Raw genomic sequence first — 16,845 nt, forward strand, 5'->3', positions numbered from 1 at the left:
GATTGAGAGAAGGCCTAAAGACTTTAGCTGGAAACCACTTATGAAACTCAGACAGTATTCTGTAGGTCAAAAGAAGGGAATTAGGCCCACAGGTTGAGCAACCAATAAAGTAGGCACTAATGGAAAACCATGATGATTGAGAGGCCATTTGAGAACTTAAGAACCTGTAAAGAGAAACAGAGGCCCCATAAACTCACTTGGCAACAAGTATTACTACCCAAGGAGAACAAGTAGTTCAGCAACAAGGTACATGCAACTAAATGAAACAGATTTCTAGGAAAGAATTAAATGCGCTAGTGCTGAGCAAATATACACCCTGACACAACTGCGCTGAAGGAGGGGCTGGTACATGACAGCCATCATGCCTGGTAACGGCAGCCAGGCTGGAGATAGGAGAACTGCTTCATACTTACCAACTTTCTGTAACTAAAAAGAGGTTGTGATTTTCAGGTTTGACAACAGTTAATTACGGTACTGGCAGCACTGGAAATGGCTTTACATTACCTTTCACCTGAAAATAATATCGCAGAACAATATGATATACAGGGGTTCAGCTTTAAAAGTGGTGGGTGCACCAAGCTCAAGCGAGCGAGACTGAATTACCCAAAATGGTTTTGGTGGAGATCAACATCCAAGAAATGTTTGACAAAATTGGGTCAAACAGGACATTTTAGAGCAGTATGTTGATAAAAACACACAGATGCTGGAGTGGTGCTCATGAAATACTCAATACTTTAATTATCAGCCAAGTAAGGCTGACCATTCCTATGAGTATTGGAAGTTCATATGAAGCAAGAACATTTTGAAAATATGGTGCCGAATTCTGCTTTTCAGTAACACCCCTATAAAATGTCTAAAAATCCATGGATGATAAAAGTTGTCCAGAAAAGCAATATCACTTGCACCACCATTTTCATAAAATGTTCCTTCACTCCTATAATTTATTTTCTTTCAATTTTCCATGTTGCCCTTTCCAAGGATATTCCAATGTGTTTCAAACCACTGATAATCCTGTTAGAGTTATAAATGTATAGTTTAGTCCAATGTGGTTGCCACGGTAAACAACCTTTACAACGCAACTTTTACATCGCAGAGCCTTTACAACGCAACCATTACAACGCAAACTATTACAACGCATTGCTCTGGGGGGCGCTCTAGGATAGGGAATAGGTTAATTTACTATCCAATAACCTTCCCTAGTGTCCACGGGGACTGGAGTTGGAATAGTAAATTAAACTATTCACTATCCAGCACCCGAAAGCACTATGCGTTGTAATGGACTGCGTTGTAATACTTTCGTTGTAAAGGCATGCGATGTAAAAGCTGGCGTTGTAATGTCATACATCCGGTTGTCACACATAGCTTCCTGAGAATCATGGTATCAGTGGCGCAAAACAATGCCTGTATTGACGTGACACTATTTTAAAATTAGGTTTTCAGTATTCACGTCACTGATGACTCCACAGTGTTGAGGACACCTCAAATCTTGTTCATAGATACAGTAGCAACCCAGAGACAGCTTGCATAGGATCATATTCTGTCCCTGTGAAAGAGAGAGAGAGAGACACGATGCTGGACTAATATGCAGTCATTTAGAAGCCGGAGGGGCTCATATTTATTTGTATTTATTTTTTCAGTGTTTACTATGCACGAACAATACCCACAATTTGGGTGTCAGAGCATTTTACAGTTCAACCACATTCAATTTCAGCAGGTATCCAATTCTTTAACGCCAAGTTCAATGGATAAGTATTCCAATAAAAAGTGGCATATGCTTACCCTTACACAAATCACACAAAAAACAGAAGCATTACACTGTGAAATATACAGGCAGGAGGTATTACTTAAAATGGCTTGGGTTGGCAAGTATGAACAGGGGAATCAGGGTGGAGAAGTGTGGCTCACCGGTTAGAGGAGGCAGACCCTGATGCAGAGGTCAGACCCGGGACCAGGGTTCAATCTCCGACGCGGCTGGTTCTTGAGCTCAAAATGTCCACGGACTCGGTAATTCTCGCCTCGGTGCCTACTCGAATCATGGGTTCACACTCTGCAACTCTGGGCAATAGCTTGCTTAATCTCCACTACGGCCCCACCGCGATGGGATGCCTGGTCTTCACCTTGGGGATGCCCAGTACGGGTTATCTCGCAGGGAAAGCCAGGACGGGTTCCCAAAGCAAGCGCCTTGAGACCTTACGGTGAAAAGGCGCTATATAAGAACGTATGATTTACGATTTTTGATTTACTTGCAGCAGAGGCAGCAAAATGAGAGCTGTTGTACATGCATATAGCTAGGAGAGTAAGAGGGCAAGCAATATGAGCAACAAGACAGAACCTGCCAGGCGTCAACATGGAGAGAAGTGCCCCATCAGGAGGGGGCACAACAGTGGGGATAGCATGATGGAAGCTGTCATGTCAGCAAATTATTAGGAGTGGCACAATAAAGAAGGGACATTGGTGGTGCAGAAATGGTAAGGAGAGATCCCACAGGCACAGTACCAGCCCAATGTAATCTTCAAAGAAATGCCATGGCAGCCAAGCCAACCAATGGGAAAATCTTGAAAGCTACTTGATAGCAAATGGTTGACAAAAAAATACCTCTTGCTGTACTACTTCTTATCTGCATGTAGTCTTTGCAGTAGCAGAAACATAAGGTCTTCCAAACAGCTAAACCTGTCTGTCACAAGATCTACAAAAATCCTGGATTACTTCCTGGTAATCTTGATGACTCAGATTCTTACTTGCCCGTCCCATTCCTTACTACTTGAGAGTGTGTGCCAGTCACTACTACGAAGCTGCTTTGCATTTCCATTAAAGTAAAACAACTTTCATAAATCCCTCCCCTTCTGTATCCCTTCCTGTTTTACATTAAGCCCTGGTGGAAAAGGGTCAGATGAAGGAACAGGGTGGGATGGGGCTTTTGTATGTAAAGGGACGAGTACGGAACAATCGTAGTAATGAAGATAAATGGTAAGTAATCCAGGCATTACCTCCGCTTCCTTCGTCCTCGTACCATTCCTCATTTCTTGAGGTATGCAAAAAGCAAATACCCATTCAGCAGCCCCACAGAGAGTACAGTAGACCAAAGTCATATGGGAGGAATGTATTGACAATCAGTTCCATGCATCTCCTAGCAAGTTAAGATGAGCCCTCTCTGAGGCTCCCACACCAAAGGAAAAAAACAGGCAAGAACAGAAGTCAGAAATGAACACCCTACTAGTGTAAGATGGGAAAAGAAACCTAAGAAAGAGTGTCTCCAACAGACACCAAACCCATTAATATCTTCGAACCGAAAGACACCCCAGATCCCTGAGCAATGTTCAGTCTGTAAACAACTTTGCAGTAGTGCTTGTGGAGAGTGAAGAGCAACACAATCTTAAGTAGTAAGGAACAGAGGAGGATGAGAGAAGAGAGAAGTAACGTTAACAAGGAAAATAGAATATACACAAGAAGTGCAAGATTGCAGCTGTTCCTGGTAGGTGAAATTCAGATGCAAAAACATAACTGGTACCTTTTTTTTTATACAAGTGGATCTTTGACATTTATCATATGCATATATTTCACATAGAACCAGGTAATAATACATGAAGGCATATTTATGCAAGAGGTATGAGTAAGATATGATAAGGGGAACTATCACCGCAACAGAAAATTACACAACTGAACAAAAAGTCACCCCCTTCGGTATTATTCACCCCCCTGTGCATCTCGTTTTGCCCTCCTGTTGGGAGTAGAAATCGGTGCATGCCTGTCAGCAAAGGCCCCTCGTTGCCAAGCTATGAATTGCCCAATTGGGGCTTGAACTATGTAACTCTGATTCCATGGAGTTGATCTAGTATCTCTGCTGGTGGGATGAGCAAGCCTCTACTATTGTGGGTGTCTGTCGAAGGAAGGGTGTGCTCCTTCATGACAGTTGGATGAAGTAAAGTATGGTGAGGATTATGGGTCATGTCACAGTGATCGTGGGGTACACGGGAAGGTCTGTCTCTCATGGGGCCTATTGTCCATCTTAGCTGTGAGGTTTTCTAAATATGTGTCACAGGTGTCCGACGGCTGTGCGTCTCTCCAATATGTGTAGAGAGTGCTGTCGCCAACTTGATCAGCACACGCAGCCAGTGTTGTACGAGGGGGGCACCCAGTGACTTCCATGACAGAGCTATGCTTTGCTTTGCCAACACATATACCAGGTCAATATATTTCATAGAATACTTGGTTTTACAAATGCACACCATTATGTCCAATAGACACTGTAAGGAATCCACAAGTAGTGTTTGTTCAGTTATGTCTGTCAGGTGCGATACTACCGCCGTCCAGAATTGTGTAATACTGGGGTAAGCCTATACTATATGGTAGAATTCTTCCTCCAAACATCCCCCGGGTGCATCTGGGGCACCCGGAGGTTACTTTCGGGAACATTTGGTAAATTTTCATATAGTACTGGAAGGTATCAAGGCACCAATCCAGTGCCAAACGAGGCAGCCTCTCTTACTCTGGTTGTGTAAGTCTGCATATGAGGAACAGGCAAAACTTTGCCCAGTTCAGCCTTAGCCCCGATGCTTTTCCAAAGTCTTCTAAAGCTACCATCACACTTGCGAGGTCTCTGTCTATGTCTCTAAGATACTCCATCGCATTGGTTGCGTACAGGGATACAACCTCCCAAGGGGTTCCACTCAATATCCCCTATTGCGGACCCTGTTGTCCGAAGAGGCCAGTGAGTGGTTCCATTGCCATGGCAAAAAGGATTGGTGATAGTGGGCATACATACCTAGTGCCCCTTCGTATTTCGAAGGTGGCTGAGATCTCTTTGCCTGTGTCTACCCTGCTATTGGGTTGGCGTAGAGCAGGGTTATCCATGGCATTATCTATGGCCCAGTCCCATGAGTCTCAACATGTCCAACGTAAAGGGCCAGCCTAAGGTGTCAAAAGCATTCTTAATATCAAAAGAAAATACTATGCATTGAGGCATCAACTACAGATTTTTTCCCACAAAGCCAAAGAGAAGTTTAAGATTTATAAGCGTGTTTCTCCCCTGGATTAACCCATTCTGGTCTTGATGTACCAACATGTTGATGCAGAGCAGTAACCTGTTTACAAGGACATTTCCAAGATTGTAATTCTAATTCTTTATTTTATTTTAAACAGCATGTAGGAGCCTACCTCCTATTGGTTTCTATCTGGCTTGGGCATGACTACTCTCAGTGCTTCCCACATGGATATTGATAGAGCACCTTCTTCCCTGGTTTGGTGAAACAACTGGTGAAGTTTCAGGACTTGGGTGATTCTGTTTGTGGAGAAGAACTCGACAGGCAGATTGTCTATCCTGAAGGGTTTACTGTGTGTTATCTGAATGCTAGTATGATACATTTCCATCAACAGTTAGTGATTCGTCCAGAGTGTGGCTCTGTACAGTATCAATTCGAGGAATAGGTAATCTATTCAAGAAGATCCCCTACCCCACCTCTGCTTGGTAGAGTAAGGTATACTAATCAAGAAAGACAGGGTTTAAATCTGAATGTGTGCTCAAAACATTCCCTGTCAAGGACCTGATCGAGTTTATTGGGATTGTAGGGACTTCTGATCACAGGAGCCATGCTAATACACTTCCTGCCCTGTCACCCTCTGAGTGCTGCCTAGCCATGTAGTCTGCATTATCCACCATTTACCTGTGTTCTCTATGAATGAGGACAACCTCATTCTCGTTCCTTGCAATCACGGTTTGCATAGCACTCTCAAGGTCGAGAAACAGCAACAAGCATTTGACAATGAATGAGGTTTTAATACATAGACCATGTATTACCACCTTAAACGTGTCCCACTCAATCCCTGTTGTTGTAGCAGTCTCCTCATTTGCTCTGAAATAAGAAGTTGGGTGTGTGTGTGTGCCTACGGTGTCTCTAAAGGCTCATTCTTGTAACAGTGGTGTGTACAGTCTCCAAGTGGGTACTGATGTCAGCCGCCTGCCCCGCCACACTGTTATATAAAGGAGGATGTGATCGAACAGCATTCAGGCCCAAGTGCACTGTCCTTTTTTAAAAGTTTAACTTTACTACTCCTAAACTGAGAAAAATCCTAACTTTAAAACTTTCGGTATTCACAGAAGGCATTTAGGAGTCCTAAAGTTAGGAGTCCTAACTTTACTACTCCTAAACTGAGGAAAATCCTAACTTTAAGATTTCCGGTTTTCACAGAAGGCATTTAGGAGTCCTAAAGTTAGGACTCCTAACTTCTGTGAATACCCAAATGAGCAAGTGAATTCTGTGAATACCAAAATGAGTAAGTGCCTTCTGTGAAAACCAAAATGGTAGTAAGTTTAGGATTTTGTCTTAAGTTAATTCTGTGAATCGGGCCCTTAAGAGTATGACAACTGGATACTGCACTTGTATTGCATTTACAGTGGACTTTCTAATGATGTGTTCTCAAGGATACATTTCAATGTTTAAGAACTTCTTGGTTTATTAAGGCTATTAGATGACCACCCTTCATTTGAAATATTGCAATTAAGATATAAGTTCATAACATGACATTTTGTCTGATACTATAAGTGTGCGCCAGTTTTATCCAGCCACTGTTGCATATGTTTTAGAAATTCTGGATGAGAAGTAGCCTGGGCCAACAGGGAACCTGTCTCCTCTTGGAAAAGATTCCCTGCCCATCTATGGCAACATGAACTGCTTGGAGTGGTGGGCGGAGATGTTGCCCCTGCCACTCAAGCACGTACCAGGAGTGGGTGAGTCACTTTGACACTGTGGAGGAACCTGGTTCTCCTCTCATCAGTGCTTCCCATCAAGGAAAGGGGGATTTCAGCCCGCTGGCATGGCTCAGGCTACCACTTAAGCTGGGAATTCCCAATGTGCAGGGGTCAAGCCATGATTCCCACCGGCCCTGGTGGGTGGCGGATGGCTGATATGCAGGTGGGACCTTGGTGATCAAATTGCATCCGCAAGTGGGCGAATGCTGCAAAGTTTGCATGCAAGTCTTGGTAGGTGAATACTTGGCTCAAGAGTCAATGAAAAAGCAGCTAGCTGCAAGAATTTGTGTAAATTGTAAATTTATCATTGAAGTTTCAAGCGCACCTTGTGGTTCTAGGCTCCCCCTGGGGCTATGTCTGTCTGAGGGTCGCTTGAATGTCAATTGCCCTGTGGCTTTCCCGGGGCTCATTTGGGCCTTTCACAGGGGGCTCTTACAGTATGACCAAATCATGAGATTGTATGTATAAGTTTACACTATGCAGAAACGTCAAATGCCTCTATTCATGTGAAACCTTATTAAGATATTCCAGAATATATTTTAAAATAATATTAACTATTTTGTAGAGACCGGTGAATAGTACCAATGGGTGCATTCAGCAGCAAAATAGCCAAAATGCTTCAGATGATTTTATTCCTCAATTGCAGAATCCAATACTTAAAATGTCTCCAAAAGCCCTTCGAGCTCTATATGTAAGGGAGTTATATAGTGTTGTTAACAGTTTAGTGTTCATTGAATCACAAAAAGAAAGAGGCTGGGTACACTGGTACTCTCTCTTGTAGTGAATGGTACTGCGTAGTTAAAGACACACCTACAACTACTTTTGACAATTTAAATTAAGTTTGTATATCAAGAACATATTTGATCACCTGAGTTGATGTTTATTAGTCCAAAATTGCACATCTGGTCTTTATGTGTATGTTTGGAAAAATATCAACTACCTTGCAAAGTACACTGGAGATTCTCGCAATGGGTCAATTTGTGAAGGAAAATATTTCAATATGGTGCTCAATAAAAGGCAGTACTCGATCTTTGAAATATAACGAAATCTTGTTCTATAAAAAAAAATGCCTGATTTTCACTGACATATGGTTCACTGCATAATTTACAAATGCAATTAACAACTGAAACAAAGGATGGGTCCAGCAACACTTTTAAATGCTGTACAGATGAGGTTACAAAGCATTTTGCCACTTTTAAGTAAGACCACCAGTCCAATCTCTGAAAGAAGATGGCCAAGCATCACTAAACGAATTAAGCTGTCCTTGGCGTGCCAAAGAAATATTAAAATTATTGGATCATCTACTCATAAAAATTAATTGAACAAAAAATAATCAATCCTTCTGCACCAAAAACAATGATGGTCCTAGTATTTAGATTGATAGGTCTAAACAAATTTAGAACTACGTTTTAAAAAAGAGCAGAACTCCATCTATAGAGTTCCAGAATGTCTCCCACAACCATTAACCCATGATAATTCTCAGTTGCTTTGGAGCCTAAGGAAAGTCACAAAACACTATTGGGATGAACAACGGTGGCTGAAACATGTAGACTCATATTTGATGCAAGGGATCACTAAATAGCGTTCATCCTTGTTTTTAATCCACACCAAGTACTCTAAAGCAGATTACGTTGTGTAGAGGGGACTTAAGACAACTCTATGTATAGCACAGACCCCCACCACTAAATGCAACTATAAGAGCTCCCTCCATTTGAAGATTGAGCCCACCCAGATAAAATAGGTGTTCCTGTGTGGGGACTCAATGATGATAAAGCATGCCACTAGTTAGTTCTAGTGGTTGAGAGTCATTTTACAATTAGGCAGAATCCTACTAGTGGCTGGGTTGGAATGAAAGAGTAGGCATCTGAACACTAGGGGCCAGATGTAGGTAGTCCCAATTCACCTATTCTTAAATACCGAATTTTACCGATTCGGTATTTAAGAATAGGTAAATGGGATGTAGATACATTTTCGGTAAAAATTACCGAATCGGTAGGATTCGGTTTTTACCGAATCGGTATTTACCAATTTGGTAATTGCCATTCATTCCTATGGGCTTGGAGGCCCATAGGAATGAATGGCAAATACCGAATCGGTAAATACAGATTCAGTAAAATGGGGTAAACATTCAAGGGTGCCAGGGTGTCACTTTGACACCCGGTTGCACCCTTGAATCATGCTTGTGTGCAGATGTGGCACACATACATGCCCTAAGGGCATGTATGTCTGCCACATGGCACAGTTGAAAATGCACAGATTTGCATTTTCAAAGGAATTCCTTATTTACCACCAACTTATAGTTGGTGGTAAAAAACGAATCTTAAAATGGGAAAAGCACTCATTTGAGTGCTCCCTACATTGCAAATTCGGTAATTTACCAAATCGGTAAATTACCGAATTTGCAAATCTAGGCCACCTATGTCCCAAATGCCCAATACCGGTCGGTAACGGCCGAAATTCGGTAATTTCGGCCGTTACCGACTGGTATTGGGCCACCTACATCCGGCCCATAGTGATTTCTCTCCACATTGATTGATATGCTTGGACGAAGAATGAATCCACTCTAATGTTTCCATCTCTTCTGGTTTGATAGTATACTGTTCTGGAACCCTATCAGCAATGCATTGAATCATGAGGTGGGAGATGTGAAGAGGAAGTTTTGGGGTCTACTAAATTCAAAGCAGAAAAAAGAATGCAAGAAGCCTTTTTAAGCATGTAACAATGCAGAATATTTTATATTTTGCAATAGGTTTTATTCCAATCGAGGCAATCTCTGTCCAACAGAGAGATGTAAAGCAATCTCTACCCTTTGCAGAGTGACTGACTCCCACCTGTCTCTGACAGTCAAACAAAAGTAGATGCAGCCTACTTTGTAGGCAGGTTTATCAAGTATTTCCACAGGAGTACTGTATACACAGAAACATCCTTTATCCATTTTTAGGAGTAGATATATCAAGTGATGCATTTGTTTAAGTGCGTTTGTGTGAGCGTGTAGAGCTAGAAAAGGTATAGGATGCATTTGCTGTGATCATAACCTGTTCCCTGTAGCCTTCCTACGCATATGTTATTCTTTAATCCTTATCTATTCAAGACTAATCTATTTCTATTCTGGCCCTGTTTTGTTATTTCCCTTACATGAGGCTTCGAAGGAAACTTAAAGGGCTGTGTTTCATAGGACCCCCCTGAAGGGCTTTTACATCTATTCTTCTCTTACCATTTCTTCTTTCGAATTTCTATACTTCCATGTAATCTCCACTGCACAATATTACCAGTTCATGTGCCAGATATGAAATCTTTCCTTGAGGCCATCTACGGATCTTGAGACTCATAGAGTTGAGGGCACTTCTTAAGGGAACGCTCGCACGCCATCGCCACCTCCTCCACTCTGACTTTGCTGGGCCTATCGGCTCTTCCTTAGTCATTCTGATGTCCCCAGATACCCACGGAGCAGAACGATGGATATGGATGGAGTACCAGCCAAGAAGATTTCTTGGGAATGCTATTAACTCCCGGTTATGTGCGATTGACATATTATGTTATGTATATATTATGCAACTTTGGGCCAGATGTATCAAGATACCCTTTAGCGATTCTCAAAAAGCGATTTTTAAGGAATGGCTATTTGAGAATTGCAAAATGGCATGTATGTAGAAATGCGCTTTTTTTGCGATTTCTTAAAATTCCTTAATTGCGATTAGAAAATTGCTAATCGCAATTAATTAATAATTTCCCATTTCATTTCTATGGGCCAGGAGGCCCATAGGAAGGAATGGGAAATTAATCTCAATTTGCGATTCGCAATTTGCTAATCGCAAATTGAGAATAATTTCAACGGTGCAAGGGTGTCTTAAGGACACCCTGCTGCACCCCTGAAATTGACATGTGAGCGCATATGGCGTACATACATGCTCTAGCGTCACATGCCACCTTTACAAATTGCAAAAAGTGCATTTGTAAAAGAATTTGCAAATTACCACCAACTACAAGTTGGTGGTAATTTGCGATTTCTTAGTGTGAATTCGCAAAACTTTCTTGTTTCTTACATACCATTTAAGGAATCGCTTTTTGTGATTCCTTAAATGGTAGCGCAAAAGTAAGGAATCGCAAATTTTACGATTCCTTAATTTTGCGATGCGATTTTTTTCATACATCGCATTTCTCGTTTTTCTGTCGCAAATGCTGCTATTTTGCGATTCGCAGAGTTTGCGACAAAAAAAACGTGTGATACATCTGCCCCTAAGATTCTCACCAATCCCAATTTGGGGATAACATGCAATCAAGACAAAGGTAAGACTCAATCATGCATGCTTGATTCTCAATATTAATTCTGTAGAAAATACAACAATCACCGCAAAAAGCACAGGAATACAGACAGTGATACAGTGTAGCCAATATATTAATTATAGACGTAACAATATGAATTTGATAGACAGGAAGGAATTCGCAGTTGGATGTTACATGACAAAAAGATAGAATTATAAGATAAATAAAATAACATGTATTTTTGGGTATTTTGAACATGTATGCATGGCTCTTCCCACATTTTGGGGATAAATGGACCGTTCTTTGTGAGATAATTCTCCATGAAAGTGCTTAAAAATATAATATAGGTGTTTGATGCTTAAAGTATTTGATGCCTTAAGCACCGGGTATAACTATTGTTGACTTTGGCATAAAAGGGAAACATACCACCTAGCTGCTGTCTGCACCATGTGATAAGTCTGAGCCCCATGACCATTTATTTTCAGAACCAACAAAGCACTTGTGCTCCAGCATGATGTAAGTTGACTTATTTTTTACTAGATGTCCTCATTGAATCAACACTGACTCTACCATGTGTTTTGGTATGTGTGCTTTTCTTATTGTAGCAAAAAAAGTGGGGGTGCCAATCAATTTGAATTTTCGATATGTTATCTGGATATAAATTTAGCTGCATTGGAGTTCCATCCTTTAACTTGCACTGAGCATCAACATCTGTTTTGATGTTGGTCAAACTTTTCAACTATCCTTTGGTATGGCATGGTTTTGCCTTTTCTTGTTTTGAACTGCGCTTTCAGGCTATGTCAGATAGTTTTTGTCCTGTTGTCAAAGCTGTAGCTTCAGGGGGTGTTTGGGGTGTTACATCCCTCTAATAAATGAATTTTCTGGTAAATAGTTGGGAAATGGTGGTTCCAGTCGTGTATTGTGTCGGATTTCAAGAGGATTTTTTTTACATAAATGCAGACAAAAACGGCCACACACTCTCTCTCTCTTCTGTTTTTAACGTCTTTAAAAATGTTGGTTATTATTAGGCGAAGTTTGTGGAACTCTGCAAAGTGGCAAAAAAAACTCTGCCATGCTGCACGGAGTTCCACAAGCAGTGGAGTGAGGCAAGTTGCACTGCTCAAGCTGCTTTTTAGCCCCGGGCGTTTGTTCTGCACTGTAAGATCAGCATGAACAGCACCACGCGAAGTGCAAGAGGGCGTAGCTTCTTTCTGCTGCTAGAGTAAATGTCCTACTCAAGCGACAGCTTCCTTAACGCGAGCCGCAGGTTTCTCAACGTGAGCCGTAGCGACCTGCTGCGACCACCCACGTTGAGAAATCTCACCAGGAGGTGGTCTGGCATTGGATTTTCCTAACTCATGTTCACCAACTTAATGCTTGTGAGCCACCAGAGAGGAAAAATTCCACTCTGCACCACTCCGTGGAGTTTTTTGCAACTATGCGTTCTACGAGGAGTGGGAAAAACTGCAATCTCCACCAGAGAAGCCACCCTAGCTTAGTTTTTTTTAAACAAACTATTGTGTTTGATCTCACCCTAGTACTGCTACTAATCAGCAATCCTCTCCCTTTCCACTACCCCTTACGTCCCTCTCATTCTCCCTTCTTGTCACATACTGTTTTTTAATATTATATGCCAGTGTGATTGTTGGAAAATCTGAAGCCCCCACCAATCTTACTGACCAAGCTTCACCCCCCTGCCTGTTGTTGCGGCACTGGTACTGTGTCACCCCTTTTGTTTGTTTCTTATTGCTTTGCCTTGCTCATTGGTGTGTGATTGACCATTCATTTGTCTTTGTTTGAATTCTTTGGAGTACCATCCTGTGGTCTATGTGCGGCATGCAACTTACGTCAAGGCTGAATAGGTATAATTTTGAGCCTCCATGGTTTCAAGTACTGCTTGGGTAGGTGTGTGTGATTGACTGCATTCATTGGCCTTTGTGTGAATCCTTTGGAGTACCATCCAGTGGTCTATGTGTGGCGTGCAACTTACATCAAGGCTGAATAGGTGTCATTTTGAGCCTGCTTGGCTTCAAGTACTGCTTGAGTTGGTGTAGGTGTTTTATTTAATGAATGTGGCTTTGCCCTCTAACTTGCTCTTTTTTTCGCCATATGTCAGTGAGTTTGTATTGCCCTCCAGTTGCCCATATATGATTTAATATTCTGCATGTTTACCTCTCACCCCTTGGAAAGACCCACAATTGAAGTAATTATTGCAGTAGTAATTTTTCAAATGCATTTTAGAAGAGCCATGTTCCATAATATTACAAGGGAGACAGCCATGACAACGTGGGCTTTACACCGCGCTGCCATTACGACGCTGCCATCACAACGCAAGTCGTTACAACGACTTGCGCTGGATGGTGCTAGATACTAAGGAATAGTAGATTTACTATTCCAACACCTTCCCTACTGTTGCGTAGGCTGGAGTTGGAATAGTAAATCATACTATTCCAAAATCCAGCGCCTACAGCGCAAGTCGTTGTAACGACTTGCGTCGTAATGGATGCGTCGTAATGGCAGCGCGGTGTAAAAGCCCGCGTTGTCATGACGTACATCCTATTACAAAGGCTGTGGAGGGCCTATGTTTCTATCCTTAGCATTTTTCAACTTCTTGAGAATAGTTTATGGTGTGGGCCTACTTCATCAATAATATGACGAATTGTCAGTACAGGGTATTTCCCCCATTTTACTGAAACTGTATATTCACAATTTTAAAGTATTCAAAATTGCACAGGCATCGGTATACGGTCATGGCAGTACTTTGCAGTGAACATTTTTTGCAGCCAGAGCTTCTCAAACCTGAGGCACATACGTAGAGTGAGCACTGGACTACTGGGCCAAGGATATGGTGGGGGTGTTAGCAGGGCACAAGTCCTAAAAAAAGAAGTGGGGGGACTAACCTAGGAGCCCATTGGGATCGCAGACAGACTTGAGTCCGTCCGCGACCCTTGAGGAGGAGGGAACGTCCGCATAGGCTGCGGCGTTCCCTCCTCTGCAATTAGGATGTGACCGCCACGCTGGCGGTCACATCCTCTATTTTTAACATTGCGGCGGGTGCGACTTCAAGCTGCACCCGCCGCAATGGTAAAAAAGCACGCGTTGCATTTACATGCAGAAAGCTGCAGGTACCGCGCGGTGCCTGCCGCTGTCTGCATGTAAATGCAGGGGGGTGCCATAGGTACCCCCCATGTGCACCCCCCCTTCACCCAGGGGGCCCGCAACGGGCCCCCGAAGTGCACATCCATAGGCTTTTCCGCGGCGGAGAACCCGCCGCGGAAAAGCATATCTGACACGCAATCCTAATATGGCTGGCGGTGTCTGAGAGACACCGCCACCATATAAGAGCTTTTCCGCCGCGGTTGTAAGCCGACCGCGGTGGAAAAGCGGCGTACATAAACCAAGACCCACCAGCCATCCTAATTTGGCGGTGGGTCTTTGGAGGCTCCGCGGCGGTTTTCCCGCATCCTCCGGGCCGGCGGTGGCTTCCGCCGGCCCGGAGGATACGGGAAAACCGCGATCGTAATGTGCCCCCTATTTAGGTAGTTTGCAAGTGACATCATGGCGCACGACATCATGGAGCATGACATCACACATGGCATCACAGGAATTTACATCATATAAAGTGGCATCACAAGCCACAACTTTACAGGAAGTGGCATCACAAGAAGTGACATCAGATCTAAAGCCCTCCCACATCTGGTTAGCAGGTCTATCATGTGTACGTTTGAGCGCATTGCGAGGATAATAACACAGTGAGTTATGGAAGATATGTGACTTCTACACCTTGTAATCCCCCAGTTTTATGTAATACATCCTGTATATTCATTTACAACCAAATCATTTATTGTACATGTAATATGCACGTGTTGATGTAAAGCGCGCTGACACCCTGCATTGGAATGAGTAGGGATATACAAGAAAAAATAGTGGTACTTAAATTATTTCAACACCTCCTCAAGAGAAGCAAGCTCTATATAAATTCAATTTGCTTTGTGTAAATACTAGGAAAGACCAACACATCTGATATTCTTACAGTGCAAGCATACCTCCTAAACAGGGACTGAAAAAAGTGAAAAGCTGCCTCTCTTAAATATGTGTGAAGTACTAACAAGGTGTGAGCCTTTGTTTCCCCTCCGCTTCATTTGCATCAAGTGTGAGTCTCGAACAAAAGGAGGCCTGATGACCCCTCAAATTCGGCCTTTGTTATGGGCCCAGCACGAAGCTTAAATAAGAAAGCCCGGTCCGCGCCTGCAGAAGGAAATCAGACAAGGTGCAGGCACTGCTGAAAGTGTCCCGGTGCTTGGAAATTACACTGGGACGAGTTCAGCACATTATTCAGTGGGGCCCAAATATTTGGCATGGTGGACGGCGTTCACCCTTTGAAAGAAGTGGGTGGACGCTGTCCATCTGCGTGTACCCCCGACTCGTGCCCTGGGTGTTAACAGGTAAATGGGAGAGTACACTGTGATCGAGACAGTACACTGCAAAGATTTGTTTATATATATTTAGGATGCAGATATGTTGCACATATATCTCACGTATTTGAAAATTTAAGAAATGAAATGATGTGCTGAGACACAAGCTCAGAAGAGCATCTGGATATCCAAGCTCTAAAGTCAAAAATGGACCCACTGGATCTCAGATCCTTTCTCCATAAAGAAGAGCACTGTTAGGATCGATGGCCGAGTAATTACTGATAAAAAACAAACTTCCGCTTATGTAATCATTTCGTATTAGGAATAATAGTTGTCATGGGAACAGATATGCAGCCTGTGCCTTAGAATAACCTACTTTTTAATGCTACTACGTAGGCCTTGGTCTACTGATTCCACAGTATAACGTGTCCCTAGACACAAATTGGACTATAATATTAATGCAAAATAATAATTTATGTACCTCTGAAAGCAGTGCAGAAAATTCATATTTGCCATCTGTATATACAAGCTGTCAAATGAACCAATATGCAAATTAGGTTAAAACCAAAACTATATGCATGGCTTTGCAAACGTGATGGAGATGCGAGGTGGTTGTGTTTGCAATCTTAATCAACTGAAATGATCACACTGGCTACATTTAAGTTGAGTGCACCATTGTCATGTATCCTCTCATGTCCTGCCTTCTGATAAATCACCTTAAAACTTTTGTAGACTTAAAAATATAAACTATTTAGCCGCATTCCTTTTATGAACACTTACCAGAAGTATTTTCAAGGTAACTTCCTCTTAGTGTTTCTTCCTCAAAGCTTTGTATCTGAGAGGCAAGAAACAAAAAGATCACGTTGCAGCAAGGCAGCAATTGCTAGGTAAGAAGGCAAACATGATATTAGAAGCGAAATATCTCATTAACTTAATTCTATGTTGTCTGCGATAGGCGAAGCGCAAGTTAATTAGGATAATTGTTTAAGTCAATGTCATAAAAAAAGTTGCAAACAAGCCTGGGCAGACAATTCTGTTTTTTCAACTACCATCCAGTTTTTCAATGCGGTGGAAGGTTCCCTGTTTTGTAAAGCGGTTTAGTTGAATACAATTCTGAAAACTTCACATCTGATTCAAAGATTCAAAAAAGATTCAAAGATTCTTTATTCTGCACGGTTAGTTAACATCATTGCAAAAACAACCAATGCAACTCTACGATAAAAAAATATAAGTATCAAGCAAATCCGACCTGAACCCCTTCTATTTGTGACTCGCTATATGTGAATGATTAATTAAATGATTAAAATGCAAGTGCAATAAAAGCCCAAAATCACCATCTCATCCCGATTCGTTGAGCGCATCTGAATTTGGATTACAATAAAAAAGTTTACAATTCCAGTGCTAAAAGTGTTGAAAGCCCCG

The 16,845-nt window shown here is 42.2% G+C and overlaps 1 protein-coding gene and 1 pseudogene across 7 annotated transcripts in view; one reads left to right on the plus strand and one right to left on the minus strand.

Moving 5' to 3' along the window:
* Positions 1–16,845, minus strand: part of ITPRID1 (ITPR interacting domain containing 1) — a 462,385-nt gene that overhangs the window by 120,178 nt on the left and 325,362 nt on the right. For all 7 annotated transcript variants that reach the window (XM_078688261.1, XM_078688266.1, XM_078688262.1 and 4 more), the window contains one exon: positions 16,204–16,258. In XM_078688261.1, the coding sequence (XP_078544387.1) occupies positions 16,204–16,258 (55 nt within the window). The remainder of the gene's footprint in view (positions 1–16,203; positions 16,259–16,845) is intronic.
* Positions 6,969–7,116, plus strand: LOC144829828 (5.8S ribosomal RNA; annotated as a pseudogene).

The sequence above is a fragment of the Lissotriton helveticus genome, chromosome 4_1, assembly GCF_964261635.1.
Source record: "Lissotriton helveticus chromosome 4_1, aLisHel1.1, whole genome shotgun sequence".
NCBI classification, from domain to species: domain Eukaryota; kingdom Metazoa; phylum Chordata; class Amphibia; order Caudata; family Salamandridae; genus Lissotriton; species Lissotriton helveticus.